Below are 21431 nucleotides of genomic sequence, written 5' to 3' on the forward strand. Positions count from 1 at the left end.
GAACACTCTCTGGGATGATACTTACGACCCTTTTACTTCTAACTTTTTAATTTTCTCTCACTCTTCTTCCACTCTTTCACACTCCCTGCTCCGTTACGCACTCCTTCATATACGTGGAGGAGGACGTAAGGCGACAATAAAGCGTGTATAACAATTTAAAAGCTCTAAAGACCACGCGAACGAAGTTGACAGGCACAGTTGGTTCAAAATGTATATGTAAATTACATGAAACCTCGCGAAAATTTTTGACGACGCCTAGCTTGACACAGTTATGCAGCCTCCCATGACAATGTACTTACGTCTAAGCGTCGTCAATGAATTCATTTATAATTTCTCCATGCAATTTCGCAGCTCACTGTACTTGGTCTGTAGCTCATTGCGATTATAATCACGAATACCCAGTAGGTCTGATGCAGGAGGAAACATTCACCGTAGCGTCCACACCGGACTGCATAACGGTACTCCGAGACGAACGCAACGATGAACCCCTGTGGCGGGAGACGCAGGTCGGCTGCAAGGTTCTACTGCTACTGCAGGAGATTCACAAGTTCAAGTAATTATAGTATTATAAGTACCCAGTAGGTCTGATGAAGGAAACATTCACCGTGGCATTCATAAACAGCCGTGGCCGATCTGGAAAGCCTTGAACCGATTATGCTCCCGGGTCGGCCGCAGCAAGGAGAACATGCTGAAGTGGGGCGCCCTAAGCGGCTCAGATACCCAATGCCCATGTGGGACGGCTCCACAAACGATAGAGCACATGATATCCTGTCCACCGTGCCTGCTTGCATTGCTTGTTTTCTGCACGTTTATTGTCAAACTTTCTTAATCTTACAGTCAGTTTCGATTTCTATGACACTTGAAATAGACGCCAATGAGTGACGCAAATATTAATAAAACAGTTTTCAGCAGTTAAGCATTGAGCAATAATCCCTAATCTGAACAGGAGCTTCTTAAGTGAAAACTTGCATAAGAATTTTTTCATGTAAGTTTCCAGAAATACTCGGAAATTTTGAGTAAGATCTTTGAGTTCTGCAACTTGCAAATTCTTCAGTGGTGTTGCTGACAGACCGAAACATGCAATACTTGTAAGCTCCTTGAAAACGACCAATGATGCTGATTTAAAAGGATTAAGTAGTTGCAGGGCCTTGTAAATTGTAAAATTAAACTGTATCCAAGATTGATAACCTGAATGATAACTAAAAGAAATCATTTAGATATCATTTTGATGTAAAAATATAAATTTAAATTTGCCTCCTAGTTGTGTCTAAAGTCCGTATAGCCCTCATGATACCCGACCTCCGGTAGAAGATGGCACTGGAAGAAGACGTAGTTGTGTGGTTTTTGCTCATGGGTTTGCTTTTTTTTTCAGCATTAGCTATACCGAGTGTCCTTACCACCACAACGAGAAGGGCTTGTATGTCAACATGGACATCATTGCCAAGCCTCGGTCCCTTTTGTCTATCCCCATGATTAACTGCACACCAATTGCGCCTGTAATGGTGTGGAAGTAAGTCCGATTATGGTGTGTCGTACGTAGGTATAGGTACTACGTTTGGTTTTTAGGGTTTCGTACCCAAAGGGTAAAAACAGGACCTTATTACTAAGACTCCGCTGTCCGTCTGTCTGTCTGTCACCAGGCTGTATCTCAAAAACCGTGATAGCTAGACAGTTGAAATTTTCACAGATGATGTATTTCTGTTGCCGCTATAACAACAAATACTAAAAAGTACGAAACCCTCGGTGCGCGAGTTCGACTCGCACTTGGCCAGTTTTTTTATTACCGATTTGTTAAAGATAGAGACAGTTTATTTTTCAAGTAGGGTTTTATTTACTTAGTGAATCTCCTATGAAAATAAAGCAAATATTTTAGACAGTTTATGATCAGTTATATTAGAAATTATGATCTTATAACCAGAATCGGTTAGAGGTAAAATGAAATTAAATAAATAGCTTCGAGAAAAGAGCTTGCTTTGTTTATCTTGCTCGACTTGGTGGGGGCTTATTTGGTCCTCATTTGCTAATGATAACCACGTCACCTTCTGCCACATTTTTAAGCTAGTTTCGGATGATATATCACACTAGAAAATATAACAACAAATCTTAACTAGCCCTGTTAGTCGGTATGTATACTATGTATTTAGTGTTGGTCAAATCTTGGAAGCTGAATTTGACCCACTTCCCGATTTCCGATTGAGCTGATTTTTTGCATACTATGTAAATCGGATGACAATGCAATGTTATGATGACAACGCATCTAACTGTGTTTGGGGTTGTTAGAATTATCTCGATGGTTACTATTTGCTTGTCAAAAGAAAAGTACAGTCAGCGATAAACGCTTGTATCAAAAATGTTTGGCAAAAAAATATTTGGGGCATTTTCTATGATAAGGGACCTTATTGTAGATGGCGCTTACGCCGCACAGCGTCGCGCGGCATTGTATTTATATCGGAGCATCGTTTATAATGGCGTAAGCGCCATCGACAATAAGGTCCCTTTTTATAGGAAATACCACATTTATTTGATATGTTCTTCCAGGTTCGGATACATCGTCCGTCACCCTGTCTCAGACATCAAGCACTTCTACAGCCTAGCATTCTCGACACCAGTGTGGAACTTTATAGCCGCCATGATTCTGCTGGTCTCCGTGCTGTTTTATATCCTCAACCGAGCTGAACAGAAGATATCAGGAGAAAACCTCAAGTGCTACTTTTGGAGTGAGCTGTTCGTTGCGTTTGGAATAATCTGTCAGCATTGTACGTGTTTTTGTAAATTTCAGACATACATACATACATACATATAATCACGCCTATTTTCCGGAGGGGTAGGCAGAGACCACGGATTTCCACTTGCTACGATCCTGACATGCCTCTATCGCTTCCTTCACTTTCATAACATTCCTCATATACGCTCGCCGGTTTAGGGTGCTCTCGACCTGCCCTTTCTTCAGGATTTCCCCGATCTGATCAGAGAAAGTCCGCCGAGGTCTGCCCCTTCCAACTCCCGTTTCTACCTCTCCCTTATACACTCTCTTTGTTAGCCTTCTTTCACTCATTCTTTCCACGTGTCCAAACCATCTCAACATACCTTTCTCAGTTTTTGTCACTACATCTTCGTTCAGTTCACACTTTTCCCTTATCACACTGTTCCTAATTCTATCTTGTAATCTCACACCACACACACTTCTCAACGCTCTCATTTCCACTGCATTCACTTGGCTCTGATGTAAATTTCAATTAGAAAATAATAAAACGGGCATTTTGAAAACTGAAATTAGACCTCGATTGATACTGTTATGAGATATTATCATGATAAGCTATCATCAAACTCTTAAATTCAATTCTTATGTTCAATCTTCAATCAAATATTTGTGAGCACCTTTGCCGCTCCGATTTATCTGATGGCGACTGTACGAAATTTGTAAAAAAAAACAGGTTACCCCTCTCAACCCCCTAAATTACCCCCTAAAGTAAGAAATAAGCGGTTTTGACTTATTTACAATATTAGTGGTGGTAATTGCTGTAACTGTTTCAAATTGTAGGTATCTATGTCAAACGGTCTCTGAGAAAAACGCATTTAACTGATTTGCAAGACCGAAGTGATCCCATATGTGTTCCGTTTGTCAAAACAAAGTTTTGCACGGAACACTAAAAATACATATTAAATCACATTTAGAAACGGGTCTATCGCGAATTTATTTTGTTACCTTTATTTACCGACGTTTCGATAAAAAGGTAACAAAATAACTTCGCGATAGATCCGTTTCTAAATGTGATTTAATATGTGTTCAAACCGCGAAAGTTTTAAATGTTATACACTAAAAATAGTTCTGTATTAGCATTCATAATGTTAAATACAAAATGGAGCCTAAATCTTTGGAAGATTTATTTTATTTTATTAGAAGACCAACAGCTTTTACAAACAGTATAAACTTATTACTAGGATACAATCACGAAGCCAATAATAGGTCTCCCTAACAGATACAAATGATAATACGGATTTGCTTAGGTACTAGGTAGGTGGGTATTACAAAATTATGTGATTCTGTGCCCGCGTGTGTGTGTATATGTGTGTGTGCGTGTGTGCGCGCATGTGTGGGTGTTTACTCCTCCATTTGATTTTATTAATTTTATTCGTAATCGCAATTTTAAACGATATTATCGACGTAACTTTTGTTCGGTTTTACAGCAAACGAAAAATTTATTTTCCAGACATTTCAATCAACCCAATGGAATTAACTTCGCGTCGCATCGCGTTCATAAGCTTCTTCATGTTTTCCTACATATTATATTCTTACTATACCTCTACCTTACTCTCCGACTTAGTGCATGACATAGACAACGAGATGGACTTGGAGACTTTAGGCGAGAGCTATGAACATGCCGTGTTGGATACCGTGGCTAGTATAATCAAGGTACGAATCGTGTGATAAGAGTATAAGTAGGTTCCCTCACCATTAGTCCATGGGCCAGCCAAGATATCAGTATTATTTGCTACCCCCAAATTATACTATTTTCCTAAATTTGGCTAGCTGGCCCATGGACTACATGAGTGTTATGTCAAAAAAAAAAAACGTGTTATGTCAACTCAAACCCAGTGCATCTCGCTTGCACCAGCGTCAGTACGCGGGAGATGTCGGTGTCAAACTCATGATAAGGATAAAGGAGTATTTTTATGGCGTTATTTAATAATTTGTCTTCATCTGTAATTTTGACTTATGTGTAAATATTGGTTTTGAGACTTACAGGCCGAATTAACAAATATATTCGACTGTAAATAAGGAAAGTGGTTATTGTAGAGAGTTTAAGATTAAATACAATTCTAAACTTCCTTTGTTTTTGTGGTCAGTAACATAAACGTGGTGGCCTAAAATAATATTTTTTTGATGAAGTTTTGAGATTTACACTGCATTTTTTTATATTACGTTAACAAAAATAGGTAGATTTTACTTGATAGGTGTTTGAGGTTGTTAGAATTATCTCGATGGATATTATTTACGTGTTGATAAGAAAGTACAGTCAGCGATAAAAGTTTGTATCAAAAATGAAATTAGTGACAATTTACTTTTTTCTTTCAGGTTCTCTCTGAGCATCTCCATATAAATAAAGTAAGTGAAATTCCTCAGCGCTGTTCCGGCTACATTCTAATAACATTAAAACGCACTATGTCTTGAGTAAACGATTTATTTTTGATACTGGATATACAACAATGCCGAGACATAGTATATACAAGTAGTTATAGACGCGCGACCGAGCGACCTGGGGTAAGAGAAAGAATATTCATATAAAATTTGGGTAGCATAGGATTTTTTCTCTTTCACTCTTACAAATTTCGGTATTTCGCCATCGCCTCCTACCTATGATGCCACCCGGTCGGTGATAAGAACAAAGCATGGCACTATCTTCTCTTTCTACTTATAAGAATTGCAATAAGACTATCTTTCTCTATCAAAGAGTGTCAGGCCCTTGGCCGAGACCGACGCTAATAGTACTACCCCGACGCTACTCGTTGTTGGCGGGAAGCCATCTTGACAGATCGCTCCGATGACAGCCGCGCTGTCAGTTAGGGCACGTTCAGAACCCCGCTAACAATTCTAATGGCATTTGATGGTCCGCTTTTGGCAATAATAATTCGAAAATTGGAGATAAAACAAATAGAGTTATACCAAGAAAAGTGCAGCGATTTTGATAGCACACGCAGTGCAAGTGTTATTTATACGTCATAATTTCATAGACGATTGACGTTTAAAATAACACTTGCACTGCATATGCTATCAAAATCGCTGCAGACTTTTCTTGGTCTAACTCTAACTATTAATTTCAGATGTCTTCTCAACGCCTGAGCTTTATCCATAATATATTGACCAACCATCGTGTAGTAAATATTAGCACAGGTCTCGCCGAGGTAAAGTCGGGTAAAACAGCTCTCCTATCCGACTATGTATCCTTACATTCCGCTGTGATACAGTGTAAGTATTAATAAATAAATAAACTCACATACATATACATACAAACATGAACGGTGAAAACATTACACTCTCTTTTGGGCAGTCATGTAATAATAAACTGAAATAGATGTCATATATTAAATAAAAAGTGACGAAGCCCTCCTGTGGTGAAGTCCGCGGATTCGAACCGGCGTCTTTAGCAATCCGGGCTAACCCCTTGAACCCCTAGGCCACCCCGCCGCGGCGGAACCGGTCCTAATCTCTCGACTACATGCCCATGCCATCTTACTAAGGCCAGGATTACACTTGTAAGTTTTACTTACGTAAGTAGAGACAAAGCTATTTGCTAGAATGAGATAACGATATTCATATCTCATTCTGTAGTATAGCTGTGTTCCTACTTACGTAAGTAAAACTTACAAGTGTAATCCTGGCCTAAGACTAGGCGACTTTGACCAACTCTAAGGGCGAGTACTACGCGCTTACACCTATACGATTTTCGTACGGAATTACGATATGGCGAGAGAGATTGGTGCTGCCATCTATACACAACTTTGAGAACAAATAATAAAATAATTTAATTTGTTCCCAAAGTTGTGTATTAATAAATAAATTAATAAAAATTGTACAATATTACACATATCAACTACGCCACTTGCGCCACTCCACTAACCCGGTGTGAACCGGGTAAACCTGGAATTACCATGGTTACCAGTACAATTTGACACTGCCCGGTTTAGTGGGATGGTGCAAATGGCGCTTAGTCAGATAGTAAGCTGAATAAGGCTTGTATTATAAGTAAGTAGTAGTAGTTTTCACTAAGGCGATACAGAAAACCTGTTTTAACGTGAGAAAACATGTTTTCATTACGGGTTTTTACGGTAACATTCACAGATAATTATAATTATTTTTTTCTTTATTTTTAAGCGTTCACCAAGTCTGAAGTATGTGATCTCATTAAAGTTGATATGTTTTCCAACGTCCTCAAATACCTTGCTACTTCCAAACAATTCAAATACATTGAGGAATTCAAAATCAGGTAAAGAAGTATTTCTCAACTGTTGTTTTTTTAATGGTGTATTTTTTTGCACACGATACGATTTTTTCTGTATAATTAGCGGACAAGTTGTTTTATAAAATTATTGAGTCTCAAGTTAAAATCTTTTGTACAGTCGCCATCAGATATATCGGAGCGGTCGAGGCTCTCACAAATATCTGAACACGCCTCTATTGTCAAGGCGTTGGAGTGCGTGTTCAGATATTTTTGAGCACCTTGGCCGCTTCGATATATCTGACGGCGACTGTACCAAGGCTTACATTATTGTTTTTGTATTGTGCCACTAACATAGTTATTAAGATACTCTGTAACTAACAAACTATGGATCAGCTCGGTCTGAAATAAATGATTTTATTTTATTATTTTATTATTATTATTATTATGTACTTAAATAAGACTATCGCGTATGTAGTTAAGCGTAAACGAATATCACCGGTTGAAACTATAATATCACATCGCGAGTGTTGTGTGGAAAAAAAATCCGAAAAACTCGCGCAGATAGAATAGATGTCGTTGTCAACTTTAGCCAGTTTATTTATCCGGGACCACGAAGACGTGTCGTATTCGAAACATCGGAGGTAATTTTAGTTTAATTACACGCAATTAAGTCCCGTTTAAGTAAATAATAATTTGCAATAATTGGGAAAGTTTAAATCAGTTTTATTTTTCAACAGCACACTGCGGGCCCGAGAAACCGGCGTGCTACAGAGATTACTCTCTCTAGAGAGAGTGTCTCCGCACACGTTCCAACATTTCAGTGAAACTTGCGTCAGCTCGCACTTCCAAGCGCACATTGGACTCGTCGGAAAACCGCTAATGTTACTGGCATTAGGATATGTGCTGTGCGGCTTCATATTGTTAGCTGAAAGAGTGCATTATAATAGGTATAAGGTTTGGCCGTATGTGAACTAGATATATTGTATGGCTCCTCTACACGATGGACCATCATACTGGCCCACTAAGATGTGCCCGCGTGTAGGGGTAGTGGTGTCGGATGGCTTATGGCACGGCGGGATGGCGATGGGATGGCCACGGTGTCGGTTTTTCGTCCGCACATCAAAGGTAGTGGGCAAGCGATGGTCCGTACGCATCTACACGTGGCTTATCATAGTGCGTGCTCTCAATAATCGCATGGCCATCTCGCTGGTCCAGCGTTTAGCCATCGTGTAGAGGAACCATGGCAATCTCGCTGGTCCCGCGCTGGGCCATCGTGTAGAGGAACCATGGCCATCTCGCTGGTCTCGCGCTGGGCCATAGTGTAGAGGAACCATGGCCATCTCGCTGGTCCCGCGCTGGGCCATCGTGTAGAGGAACCATGGCCATCTCGCTGGTCCAGCGCTTAGCCATCGTGTAGAGGAACCATGGCCATCTCGCTGGTCCAGCGCTTAGCCATTGTGTAGAGGAACCATGGCCATCTCGCTGGTCCAGCGCTTAGCCATCGTGTAGAGGAACCATGGCCATCTCGCTGGTCCAGCGCTTAGCCATTGTGTAGAGGAACCATGGCCATCTCGCTGGTCCCGCGCTGGGCCATCGTGTAGAGGAACCATGGCCATCTCGCTGGTCCCGCGCTGGGTCATCGTGTAGAGGAGCCATTAGCTGCGATCCCGCCATTACGTGCACACCAGCTCGTTCGTGGTGCGCGTGCCGCAGTTGCTGGTGTTGGAAACCATCGCGAGCGCGGATTTCTGGCCGAATGATGTGGTATTTCGGCGGTTCCGTGGGAACCTGTCAAATCCTACACCGGAACAGGTGACGCAGTCGCCTAAATGATTTTCAGTTTCTAAGATATAATTACTGTGTGTATGTGTCTGTAATCTATGGCCCTTAGTTGCCCAATAATAAATGTATGATTTGCCTTTATTGTGTATTTTTTCTAGTTAGCAATTTATTTTGTTTCTCTTTTAAATTTAGTATAAACGGTGGCAAAAAAATAAGTGCATTCCCGTTGCTAGCTTTTTTACTAGCTTTTTTACTTGCATTCTTTAATATAGGTACCTATATTAAAAATCGATTTTTTTTTGTTCCTATTACCTACATCCTGACAAAGTGCATGTTTTTATTAACATATATTCAATTTATTGTACAGCACAACAAAAATATGAACACCTACAAGTAAACGAGGGAAAAAACAACAAAACTTAGAAGGCTCCAACCTTAAATATACTCACAATTAAACATTTCCCAACAAGTTCAAACAGTTGAAGAGTTTATTTCTATTGTAAACATTCTCGGGAAGCTCTGCAGCGATCGGTAAAGTACGGCAAAGTATTTCTCAATGTTTACTGAAATATATCAACAATCAAGTTATACTGACTTTAACTTTAAGGCAGGGGTGCCCGACTTCTTCGCCATCATCAGAAGTCGGATAGCAGGTTTCTGGGAGAGATTGAGAAACTCAGACAATCTAATACTTAAGACCGTCTCCGAGAGCCTGTACAGCCCCATTTTTCGTAACTGGTCATCCGTTCACCATAGCGAGAACAAAAAGTAAAACATATACGTGACAGGTGACAGTAATCGTAAAATTAATATAGAATAAATATAAGACTACGGCGACTGAAGCAACTTAGTTTAAGTTAGATAATAACATTATAGCATAATTTTTTATATGGACTATTGTCTGAAATAAAGTGATTTTATTTTATTTATTTTTATTTATTTAACACGGAGCACGGCTTGAAGCCTGCTGTCATGTGTTGCAACCGTTTATTGCGACTGCTTCTTAAAGTTCACCATAGCCACCTCCATCTGCTGTCTCCATCATCAGATCAGCTCCAGCTCCATGTCATCATAATATTGCATTGTCATCCGACTTACATAATATATATGCAAAATTTCAGCTAATTCTGAAATAGGGAACTGGGTCAGATTTAGCTTCCAAGATTTGACCCACACTAACTAACTAACGCATACTAACAGGGCAAGTTAAATAAGTAAAAGCTTGTAAAAATAGCTGAACAAATGAAGCAAGTCTTTTATTTATGGGGGTTGCAAATTTCTTTGCAACTTTAAAATGTTGGGCAAAGTTTTGATTAGACATTTCCCTTAATAACCACCATTTAAACTGAAATAATATTGGGATTTCTATGGGGCAATTTTTTAGGGTTCCGTACCTCAAAAGGAAAAAACGGAACCCTTATAGGATCAGTCGTGCGTCTGTCTGTCTGTCCGTCTGTCACAGCCTATTTTCTCCGAAACTACTGGACCAATTAAGTAGAAATTTGGTGTACATATGTAAGTTTGTGACCCAAAGACGTACATGTAACGTAAACAAATGAATTTTAAACATGGGGGCCACTTTTGGGGGTAAATGAGAAAATTAAAAAATAAAGTTTTTCAAACTCGTGTTATATAAAGTTAAATGAAAGAGCTCATTGTAAGAACCTCAAATTTTTTTTTTAATAATTTAAGGATAAACAGGAAGTTATTCAAGAAAATAGGCAAAAAATGACCATTCCCCCTCTTTATCTCCGAAACTACTGGGTCTAAAATTTTGAAAAAAATACACAAAATAGATTACAGGAAAACCTATTAGAAATTACAGTCAAGCGTGAGTCGGACTTAATTACTTAGTTTTTGATCCGACCCCTACGGGTTTTTTAATGACATTTTACTCACGTTTCACATAAAAAACACATTGTTTAAATTGTGTAATGTACGGATCCCTTGGAACGCGAGTCCGACTCGCACTTGGCCGGTTTTTTACAAAGTGTCGAAACCGTCTTGCAAAGTTGGCCTAAGAAAATTTGTTGATGTATTGTAGAATTCTACTCAAACTCCAGTCAGTTTAAGGTTCAATTTGCATTGCACAAATAGTCGTGTGCTATAAAACGTGAGACATTTCAAAATGTTTTTCTCAAATGTGCCAAGTTTTTCGCAAGAACTTTTTTTGTGTGAAAAATTGAGGAAGCAATCGGGTTCATATTATAGTGGGTTTTTGTTTGGTTTACTTCGGCAGATTTATATAATACTTATTATATATTGAAAACAGATGATAAACACAATCAGCATCAATCAAACTGATGCTAACAGCCAAAGTGGCCAAAAACATCGTAACATATTCTTATTCCTACGCACTTATACTATGACAACACTTTTACTGTCCGTGCATTACATATGTGACAAGCACCGTCATACTACTCTTGAGACATTTCAAAATATTGTTCTCAACTGTGTCAAGTTTTTCGCAAAAACTGTTTGAAATTGAGAAAGCGGTTCATATTACTTATAGTAGTTTCTTTGCTTGGTTTACTTCGACAGACTAATATAATACTTTTTGTATATTGAAAACAGGGCGCGTAGCCAACGTGCCAATCGTTAACGCTCCGTAGAGTATCGTAGTCGTCTCTCTCTATCAATCTTCCCCACTAGTGCGACAGTGACAATTGCGTTTCGTTCGCTACGGAGCGTTATCGATTGCACGTTGGCTACGCACCCTCATGATAAATACAATCAGCATCAAACTGGTGCTTACAGCCAAAGTGGCCAAAAACATCGTAACTCGTAACACATTCTTATTCCTACGCACTTATAATATGACAACACTTTTACTGTCCGTGCATTACATATGACATGCACCGTCATACTACTCTGTCACGTCTACGTGACGTCAGAAATGGATGGCTATACATTTGTGCATTACCTGTAATGCACGGACGTATCGACCCATGTCTGTGAAAGCGAGGGGCAGTTGAAGTATTAAATGAGTGTTACAAAGCATTTGCTTTCCAAGCGCGTTACCACACAAGTAAGAAAGTCGTTATGAAGTTTGATTACGCACCTCACTTTCAACAAGTTCACTCAGGAAGTTATCAAGTTTTTCCCCGATGAACCGAGCGTGTGTTGACGCGCTGAAATATTCAAAGAATATGGCAACCAGGGCCAGCAACTATAGAATGGGTAATGCACGTTCATTATACCAAAGAGGATATAATAGGATAGAGCGATACTGTCATAGTAAATGTTGTAGCCATGGAGACTATATAAAGGAGCCAAATCTCTATGTATGAAAAGTGTCCATCAAAAAACAGTAATTAGGCGGCGCCACCATACACCGAAATACTACCAAAAACAACTTACGTAATTTGGTCGGGTTATTTGTTGCCTTATATTATGGTTCATGTTATACTCATGTCCCAGAGCCTAACTAGCGCCACCGGAGAGATTATTTAAAGCTGAAAGCGGTCACTTTTGCAACAATTCTGCCATAAGAGATTGGCATCCTTTCTATACCATCCATAGTTGTAGCCACAGTAAATTCACTGCCATCTATCGACATGAAAATTAAATGAGATCTAACACCGTAAGCCAAATTGAGCGTCTATAAATTTATCAATCAAGGTATAAAAAACTAGGCACTACATTAAATGTAAACAGCTCCACGTGTCATACATTTTGTACAAATCTAAAGCCTTTGGTAAATCGCTGTGGATTTGATACAATCTCATTGTGTTATACCGGAAACAAAACAGTATGCCGATGGCGAGATACTATTATGATCACATCGGCATGTGATTGGGGAACAGGGGAGTATGTGGAGTCGACTTCGCTTATAAAATATTTTGTAATTTAAAAGTTACGACTTGCTAGAAACCAAGACTCAAAGTTTAGTGCGCCATTAAGTAATTAAGTAAGTAAAAGTTACGTCAAAGCTATGGTGAATATGAAGGGCCTGCTAGTCTATACAGTAGAAACCCTGCCTTCCCAAGGAGGCCAAGAATTCGAATCTCGTCACAAATATTTGTTCTTGAATTATGGATGTTTCTTTACGTATTTAAATGCAATTTCGCAGCTCACTGCACCTACATATAAACCACATTGAGCTTAGCTTACCATGGGACGCGGTCAATTTGTGTCAGTCCCGTGATGTTTTACTATTGGTAGTCATATAAGAGAAATTCACACTTTATTTACTTCTTATAGCCCTTACAGGGTAGTTGACTGTCAAGTCAAGCCAGTTTATAATTTAATAATTTTTTAATATAGGTATACAGTCAACAACCCTATAGAATTTACATCAATTGTGCATTTTTTTTGTCTGTTGCTGTTAGTTTGTTTTTGTGATAAATGACTTTATTATTATTATTTACAATTTTATTTATTAATTCAAGGTGCATCGGTGCATTCATATGAATCATTCCCATCTGTCCCCGTCTCACGTATGACGGCGGTCACGTGGGAAGGGGAATTCAAGGCATATTCAAATTTACAAACTGATGTGATCTCATTTTGACATCACTTGCCCGTGAATCTTGATTGTTAGTTTGTTACATTATTTATTAGTAATTATTTTCCCGTTAATAACAAGTGAACCCACAACAAAGGCTTACATATCTGTACGATTTTAAATCGCATCATTAAATCCAAAATGCGCGAAAAGTTTTCAATACGGGATTAACATTCAACAGCGAAAAGTATTGCCAAACAAACCTTATAAAGCCATTGTATGTACCTTATACCATTCATTTAAAGTCTAATACCGCTCGAATCAAACGCATAAAGTGTAGATTATGGATCGTTCGAGATTACCAGTGAACTCTGACCCTGGATTTTTCCGGGAAATGCGCTTTCATGTTAAAAATCCTCTTAATTTCTCTAAAGCCTAGTTCGGACTACGTTAGTAATTTAGTCGAGTGGCGATATTTCGGTTAATAAAATCGATCAACTGACCAAAAATCGTTCGCACTGCAGACTGCAGAATTTAGTCGAGTAGCGAGTATATTTTAGTTACTAAACTTGTCTGAACACCAAAAGTTTAGTCGAGTAGATTAGTAATTGGTGGGGGGAGGCTTACTCGCCAGAAAAAATAGAATCCACTCGACTAATTCACTGACTAATCTACTCTACTCAAGGGCCTGACACTCTTTGATAGAGAAAGATAGTCTTATTGCGATTCCTATAAGAGGAAAGAGAAAATAGTGCCATGCTTTGTCCTTATCACCGACCGGGTTCTTTTTCATGGTCTGGTTATGGCGGCATAGGAAGGAGACGATGGCGAAATACCGAAATTTATAAGAGTGAAAGAGGAAAGGATTATGCTGACATACATTAACCTGTCAATACATGAATATGTCTTACTCTTACCCCTGGTCGCTCGGTTTCATGTCTATAACTACTATATAGGTACTATGTCTATGACTCTACTAAATTTTTGGTGTTCGGACACGTAATACTCGCCATTCGACTAAATTACTAACGTAGTCCGAACTAGGCTTAACGGCCAGTTACAAGTGTAACTATCTAAAATCGGATTATCTTTTTCCGTTCGAATTTCGAACTAGTTATGTTTCAATGGCGTTTTTTTTTTTTGAGTCTGCTCGTTAGCTGGCTTTATGCCGGTGGGACGGCTATTATATGGCTAGGCGATTATTAAAGGGTATTATTATGTGATGCTGATTAGTGCTGAGCGGTATGCGTGGTGAGTTTCACTTTTTAATATTAATATTATATTACGTACGTTTAATATTATTTGTTTTAGAAAAAAACAAACATGAACTAAACGCAATTTGCAGTTTGATGTGGAGTAGTTGCATAACTGTAGTTCTAAGTTTTTAGTAAGAATTATAGTTCTAGTGATGTAATTTTGAATGTAAAAACGTTATTGTTCTATTGGTAATATACCATAGCATTTCATATTTTTCTTCATCTAAACTTAAAGGAAATGAGTGAATTGACGCATTTTAACTAGGTGATGGAGTTTTAGATATAGTGTGTCAAAGGACTGTCTTATTTCAAACATAGACAGAGGGGTCGTCAATGCGTCAATTCGGCCAGGTCCTTTCTGGCGCAGGTACCTAATATGATATTAATGATTGCAGTGCAATACGCAGCTGTAATCTGCTGCCTCGTAGAGAGCGTGTTCGGCGTGACGTCACCCGACGCCGCCAAGTTCAGTCTCAGCTCACTATATGACGCGGCGTTGCCTGTACTGCACCCCATCATCGCCGCCGGTTCTGATCGATGTAAGTCATCGGCTTCACAGGTCGCGGGACCGGAGGGGGGCGGAAGTTTACCGTAGGCCGTTAGGTTGGCTAAAAAATAAGTGCATTCCCGTTGCGAGGGAAGTTTTGGGTTTATACTAAGCAACTTTAACTATGGGACCAACCACGAAATCGCGAAAAAAAAATTACCCTTCCATAGAAAATGGACCAGCCAAAATGTATGAAACAGATTTTTTTTGCGATTTCGGGGTTGGTCCCTTTGTAAAAGTTGCTCAGTATAACCCCAAAACCTCCCTGGCAACGGGAATGCACTTATTTTTAGCCACCGTGTATATTTTCAAATATGTATATAACGATTAACATCACTAATTCCTGTCAGGTGGCACATTGAAAAGTCTGCTCGGCATAACTTACGAGCAGATGCAAGAAAAGAACCGGACAAACTACCAAGAGATAACCATAGACCACATCACCAAAAACGGGAACATCAAATACAACATGACGGCTGCGAAAAGGCTTAGTAGGCTTATGTCCGATGCCGAAACGATAGTTGTACTTGTCCATGGTTTTCTGGAGAGCTCTGATGGATGGATGGTGAATGCTTTAGCTCCTGAGTATTTAAAGAAAGGGAGCTATAAGGTATTCGTATACTTAACAAAACTTCCGTGAGACAGCACAGACATATTAAATATATTAATAACGGGTCACTCACGTGGTTTAAGTCGAAAATGCTCGATGTTTCACTCCGTACCGAGGAGTATCATCAGGAGCTTGCATTGGTTTTTCGACTTAAAATACGTGAGTGACCCGTTATTAATATATTTAATATATTAGTATACTTAGTTTATATTGTGCTAGACACACGGGTGTTATAAAACATAATATTTCTACGCGGTTTTTAAAATTTTGTAATTTTGTAATTTGATATTTGTTTTCTGGAGATTGGTAATACATAGAATGTTTTTTTTTTATTATCTTAATTCACCGTTAGCATGTTAGATGACCAATTTAAATGAGCAATATTTTCATTGGTTTGTGTTTACTAAATAACCGCTTCGATTTGAGAGACAAAAAAATCTACTTATCTAAATCCACCTTTAAAAGTTTGCCTTAAAACAGTACTAAAATACACAACAACAACAAACAAAACGACAACGAAACTTGAAAATAGAGTACATAATTATACCATGTCACATATTGAGCAAAATTCGGCCAAAATTACGTGAGTGACCCGTTAGATAGAGTGTGGAAAAAATTCATGGGCCCGAGGGAAAGTAGGTACCTCTATACTTTAAGTTAGCTCATTTTACTTAAAGGCAAAACTGCATTCAAAGAATTTTTAATTTCGCTTCCCTCATCCGGGAATCGAATCGGCTAAAAATTCAAAAAATACTAAATACGCGATTTTATGGATATTTTGTACGACAGACGAGTGTAAGACCTAATGTTTCTTGAAGAAATTTTAACATTAACACACTAGTTGAATAAAACAGCAAAAGTTTTTTTTCTTCAGTCGGTTCGATTCCCAGGCGATACAAGTGAATTTCAAAAAAAGTCTGTGAATACAGACTTCTTTATTTAAAAAATAAATAAAAGAATGTTTCCTTTAAGTAAAGTGAGCTAACTTAAGGTTTTAAGGCACTTTCCCTCCAGGGCCCATACATTTTTTCCACATTATATATATATATTTACTATTTTTATATCTCATTGGAGTTTTATACTTAAATATGCTAGTTTCCTGTATAATGAAAGTACATTACACATTCTAGGTGTTAGCCCTTGATGGAAGAAGGGCGATATCTTATGAATATTTCAGTGCGTCAACACACGCTCGGTTCATCGGGGAAAAACTTGGCAACTTCCTAAGTGAGCTTGTTGAAGGCGAGTACTGTATTAAAACTTCTTAACTACTTTTACTTATGTAGAGTAAAGGATAACTCACGCTAGACCGGGCCGAGCCCGGGCCGAGGCGTCCGACATGTTTTCTATGACGGCTGATCGGTGATCACGTGGTGCTTTCCATAGAAAACGAAGCTCCTTAAGCTCTGGCCCGGCCCCGGCCCGGTCTATCGTGAGTCATCCATAACGCGCATAGAAAGCAAATGTTTTATAACACTCACAAGAATTGGGTACATGAGACTGTCATGTAACATACTTTATTCACATAACTTCCGCAGTATTGCAGCGCGACATTACTGCCAACTGCATTGCTGCAGTAATTGTCAGAATGTTGCTGCCCGGATTTTTGACATTTGCGGCAGAAATGCGTCTGAATCCGAACGGTACTTTTAGTCAACACAAACTGTACCTAGTGACAAATGGTCGCGGCCTACTTTATACTTGAAGATATACTCTAGAAACGCTCTAGAAGAAGGGCGATATCTTATGAATATTTCAGTGCGTCAACACACGCTCGGTTCATCGGGGAAAAACTTGGCAACTTCCTAAGTGAGCTTGTTGAAGGCGAGTACTGTATTAAAACTTCTTAACTACTTTTACTTATGTAGAGTAAAGGATAACTCACGCTAGACCGGGCCGAGCCCGGGCCGAGGCGTCCGACATGTTTTCTATGACGGCTGATCGGTGATCACGTGGTGCTTTCCATAGAAAACGAAGCTCCTTAAGCTCTGGCCCGGCCCCGGCCCGGTCTATCGTGAGTCATCCATAACGCGCATAGAAAGCAAATGTTTTATAACACTCACAAGAATTGGGTACATGAGACTGTCATGTAACATACTTTATTCACATAACTTCCGCAGTATTGCAGCGCGACATTACTGCCAACTGCATTGCTGCAGTAATTGTCAGAATGTTGCTGCCCGGATTTTTGACATTTGCGGCAGAAATGCGTCTGAATCCGAACGGTACTTTTAGTCAACACAAACTGTACCTAGTGACAAATGGTCGCGGCCTACTTTATACTTGAAGATATACTCTAGAAACGCTCATTCGTAACCTCAAACCTTTCAGGCGGCCAAGACCCTTCAAAACTGATCCTAATTGGCCACAGTCTCGGCGCCCACATCGCCGGCGTTGCCGGCAAGCGACTCCAACAGAACACCGGCCAGCAAGCGTCCCGTATAACGGGCCTGGATCCTGCGGGACCCTGCTTCAGTAAAGTTGACGCTGGCGCGCGGTTGGATCGCAGCGATGCCGCGTATGTCGACGTTGTGCACACGAATGCAGGCATGCTGGGGATTAAAGAGCCTGTAGGTAAACGATTCCTTCTATCCCTTTATTTATTTCCAAAACAACGCAAGCCAGTAAGCGTCCCGTATATCAGGCCTGGATCCTGCAGGGCCTTGCTTTAGTAATGTGAATGTGGGTGCGCCGTTGGACCGCTCGGACCGATCGGAAAAGTGCTGTAAAAGTGTAATTTTCACCATTACTCCCCAGGACATAAAGACTTCTATCCTAATGGCGGCATGACGCAGCCAGGCTGCTTATTAGCCACGTGTGATCACACCCGGGCTTGGGAACTCTTAGCTGAAGCCATTAATGCGCCAGATGTTTTCCCTGGTAAGTACCCTTTTCGTCATCATCATATATTTAAGAGTAAGACTCTTGTCGGTGGAGCAATTTCCATGTTTGGCAGTCCTCTGCCTTCTCTTTGACAGCCTGATACGACACGACGTTAAGTTTTTCCTTTATTTGATGCATGTACGCTCTCCTTGCTCTTCCCTTCTTCCTCTTTGCTTCTACTTTTCTTTTTGGGACGCCACGTGCGTCAACACTTTTGCTGCTTCGCATATTAGCCGCACCGTGCGTTCGGCGGGGGCAGCGGCTGAGCTAGCGGCGGCTCGGAAGCGGGAAAAGTATGCGGTGTTGGCGCACTACCTATTTGTCCCTCTTGCCGTGGAAACCACTGGCTGTTGGTGTGCTGAGGCCAAGACTTTTATTGGGGAGGTGGGCAGACGGTTGCGGGAGAGTGGTCATGACCCTCGCTCCGGGTCGTTCCTTTTGCAAAGGTTGTCCATCGCTGTTCAACGTGGCAACGCGGCGAGCGTGATGGGCTCCTTTGCATCTGGAGGGGCGCGGGGCGCATTTTGTGAATAGTTTTTGTGTTTGTTAGGTTCTAGTTTAGGTTAAGATCTTTGTAATGTTTTATTTTGTTTGACATGTGTGTTATAAATTGTTTTTCCATTTACATGTCAAGATACCTACCTAATGTTTGTGATACAATAAACATACTTACGTCCTTTTCCTTCTATGATGTTTATGATAAATTCGTCGTGTCGTATCAGGAAGGTGCCCAAGGATCTTTCCTCATCTATTATCTATAGTTCTAAACAAACTCCTCTTCTCTCCTGCTATACGTAAAACCTTTTCGTTGGTTTTCTTTTCAGTCTAACTTATCTTTGCCATTCGACGCCAGCACCACATCTCAAAAGCCTCCAGCCTCTTCCTATCATATTGCCTCATTGTCCACGTTTCACTTCCGTACAGTGCTATGCTCCTGATGTACACTTTTATGAGCCTTTTGCGTATATAGTCACTTCACTTTATAAAACAAAGTCCCCCGCCACGTCTATTTGTATGTATGCATGCATATTCGCGATAAACTCAAAAACTACTGAACGGATTTTCATGCTGTTTTCACCTATCAATAGAGTGATTCTTGAGGAAGGTTTAGGTGTATAATTTGTTAATAAGGTTTTGTGTAACCCGTGCGAAGCCGGGGCGGGTCGGTAGTTAAAAGGACTCGATTGTATGCACTTTACTATTTGACGGCTAAGCTTTCGAAACAACAATGAGGGACAGATGAAGAGTAGATTCTTGATACAAAATTGTGAAAAATTGGTCATGTAGTATGGACATGTTCCCCAAGCATCAGCCTTAATAAAGTGGAAACGTTGAGAATCCTGTATGATTCGGTCAATTTACGTATTTCGGAAAAACAACATTGTAAAGTATTAAGACTAATATGGTATGAGGTACTAATAAGGTCTGGTGTTAACAATAAATAATTTCACGGTTTAGACTCACTTGTTTTAGTCACCCGCGCGACATGTTTTGGAGGGCCTAGGTCTCCTTTCTCAAGCATTAATAGTGCGAGCAGCGTTCACGACAACCGTAGTGAGTCTAAACCGTGAAATTATTTAATGTTAGTATGTCTCACAACAGTTTAAATTCGGCCTGGTGTTAAATTAAACTGTAAAATACAGTCATCAGGAAATTAAAGTAGAGACACTATACTTTGCAAATTATAAACTGTAAGCAGATATAAAGTGTTAGTATACTTTTGTCCCTAACTTAACCTTTCTCTGATTTCAGCCCGCAAATGTGAGAACCGCACTCTGTTCCAGAACGGCTTGTGTGCCGCGAACGAGGTAGCTTACATGGGCAACAGTGCGGGCAGTCCTGGCATGTATTACTTCAACACAGCGGCTAGCGCGCCTTTTGGACTGAGAGCAGCTGGCAGTGGGATCAAATGACTATGATTTACTGTAATAAATGCTTGTTTTATACATTGAGTTATTATTACTATCTTCTTCTTCACGTGCCATCTCCGTCCAGGAGGTCGGCGACCATATGTCTATATGTCTCTCTATGTTCAGTCATGCGAATTAGTCTATCTATGCTCTTCACTTTTAACCAGTCTCTTATATTTCCAGTCCATGATGTGCGCCTTTTACCGCTACCACGCTTCCCTTCAATTTTTCCTTCAATTATTACTATAGATAAACCATACTAAACAATGAAATTGTCGCAATCGCGACCTGTACCACGCGACCAAAACGTCATAAGCGCTGTGAAATTCATGGCGCTTACGTGTTTAGGTCGCGAGATTCACGCTCCGCTTCCTACTATTTGTTGTCGGCCGTCAACAACGCATGGCGCAAAATACTGGTTCTCTGTGCCGGTTCTATACGTAGTAATAATAGTTCAATGTTTTTTACAGTACATAATTATGGTGCAATTTAACGCACTAGGATTAGTAGTGGTATTTAGTAGTAGTGGTGGGTGGATGGACTGTGTGAAAGATGATATGAAACTAACGCAAGTGAATGATGAGATGACGGGTGACAGAGAGGTATGGAAGAAAAAGACATGCTGCGCCGACCCCAAGTGAATGGGACAAGGGCAAGCGAATGATGATTTTACCGCACTAGTGCGATAATTAGCACATCACTCAACTATGTCGAAAATTTAAATGTACTGTAAAACGTTGTACGATACATGTGCGAATAGGTAATCCGCAACTTGTGTCGATTTATCGCCACTCGTTTCGAATTTCCTATTTTACTTCGCACTAGTATCGTAATGTACTATTATAGGTTATTTAGTGTCCCACTGCTGGACAAAGGCCTCCTCTTTCTTCCGCCACTCGTCACGGTTTGGTGCAATGCTCCCGCTTCTCCAAAATATCGCCTCCGCTATGCGCCGGACATGTTTTTGAAAATAAATAAATCAGAAACGTAGGTACAGAAACTTCTCTTTTGACACTGACAGGACCGTCATATCCATAAAAAATCTAGATCAAATT

The 21431-nt window shown here is 40.0% G+C and overlaps 2 protein-coding genes across 2 annotated transcripts; both read left to right on the top strand.

The window, feature by feature from the left end:
- The first annotated feature begins 410 nt into the window (after positions 1–410).
- On the top strand, positions 411–8100 carry LOC134747817 (ionotropic receptor 75a-like). Its single transcript, XM_063682455.1, has 8 exons — positions 411–553; positions 1373–1510; positions 2539–2756; positions 4212–4414; positions 5078–5107; positions 5824–5968; positions 6875–6986; positions 7679–8100. Exons 1-8 carry the CDS (start codon positions 411–413, stop codon positions 7914–7916), a joined length of 1227 nt encoding a protein of 408 aa, XP_063538525.1. The 3' UTR covers positions 7917–8100.
- Positions 8101–14348: 6248 nt separating this feature from the next.
- Positions 14349–20409, top strand: LOC134747674 (pancreatic lipase-related protein 2-like). The gene is made up of 7 exons (XM_063682284.1): positions 14349–14421; positions 14822–14965; positions 15324–15583; positions 16714–16825; positions 17915–18157; positions 18341–18463; positions 20219–20409. The coding sequence occupies exons 1-7, from the start codon at positions 14415–14417 to the stop codon at positions 20377–20379; spliced, it is 1050 nt and encodes a 349-aa protein (XP_063538354.1). The 5' UTR covers positions 14349–14414; the 3' UTR covers positions 20380–20409.
- The last annotated feature ends 1022 nt before the right edge of the window (positions 20410–21431 follow it).

This window comes from Cydia strobilella, chromosome 15 (genome assembly GCF_947568885.1).
Source record: "Cydia strobilella chromosome 15, ilCydStro3.1, whole genome shotgun sequence".
NCBI lineage: Eukaryota > Metazoa > Arthropoda > Insecta > Lepidoptera > Tortricidae > Cydia > Cydia strobilella.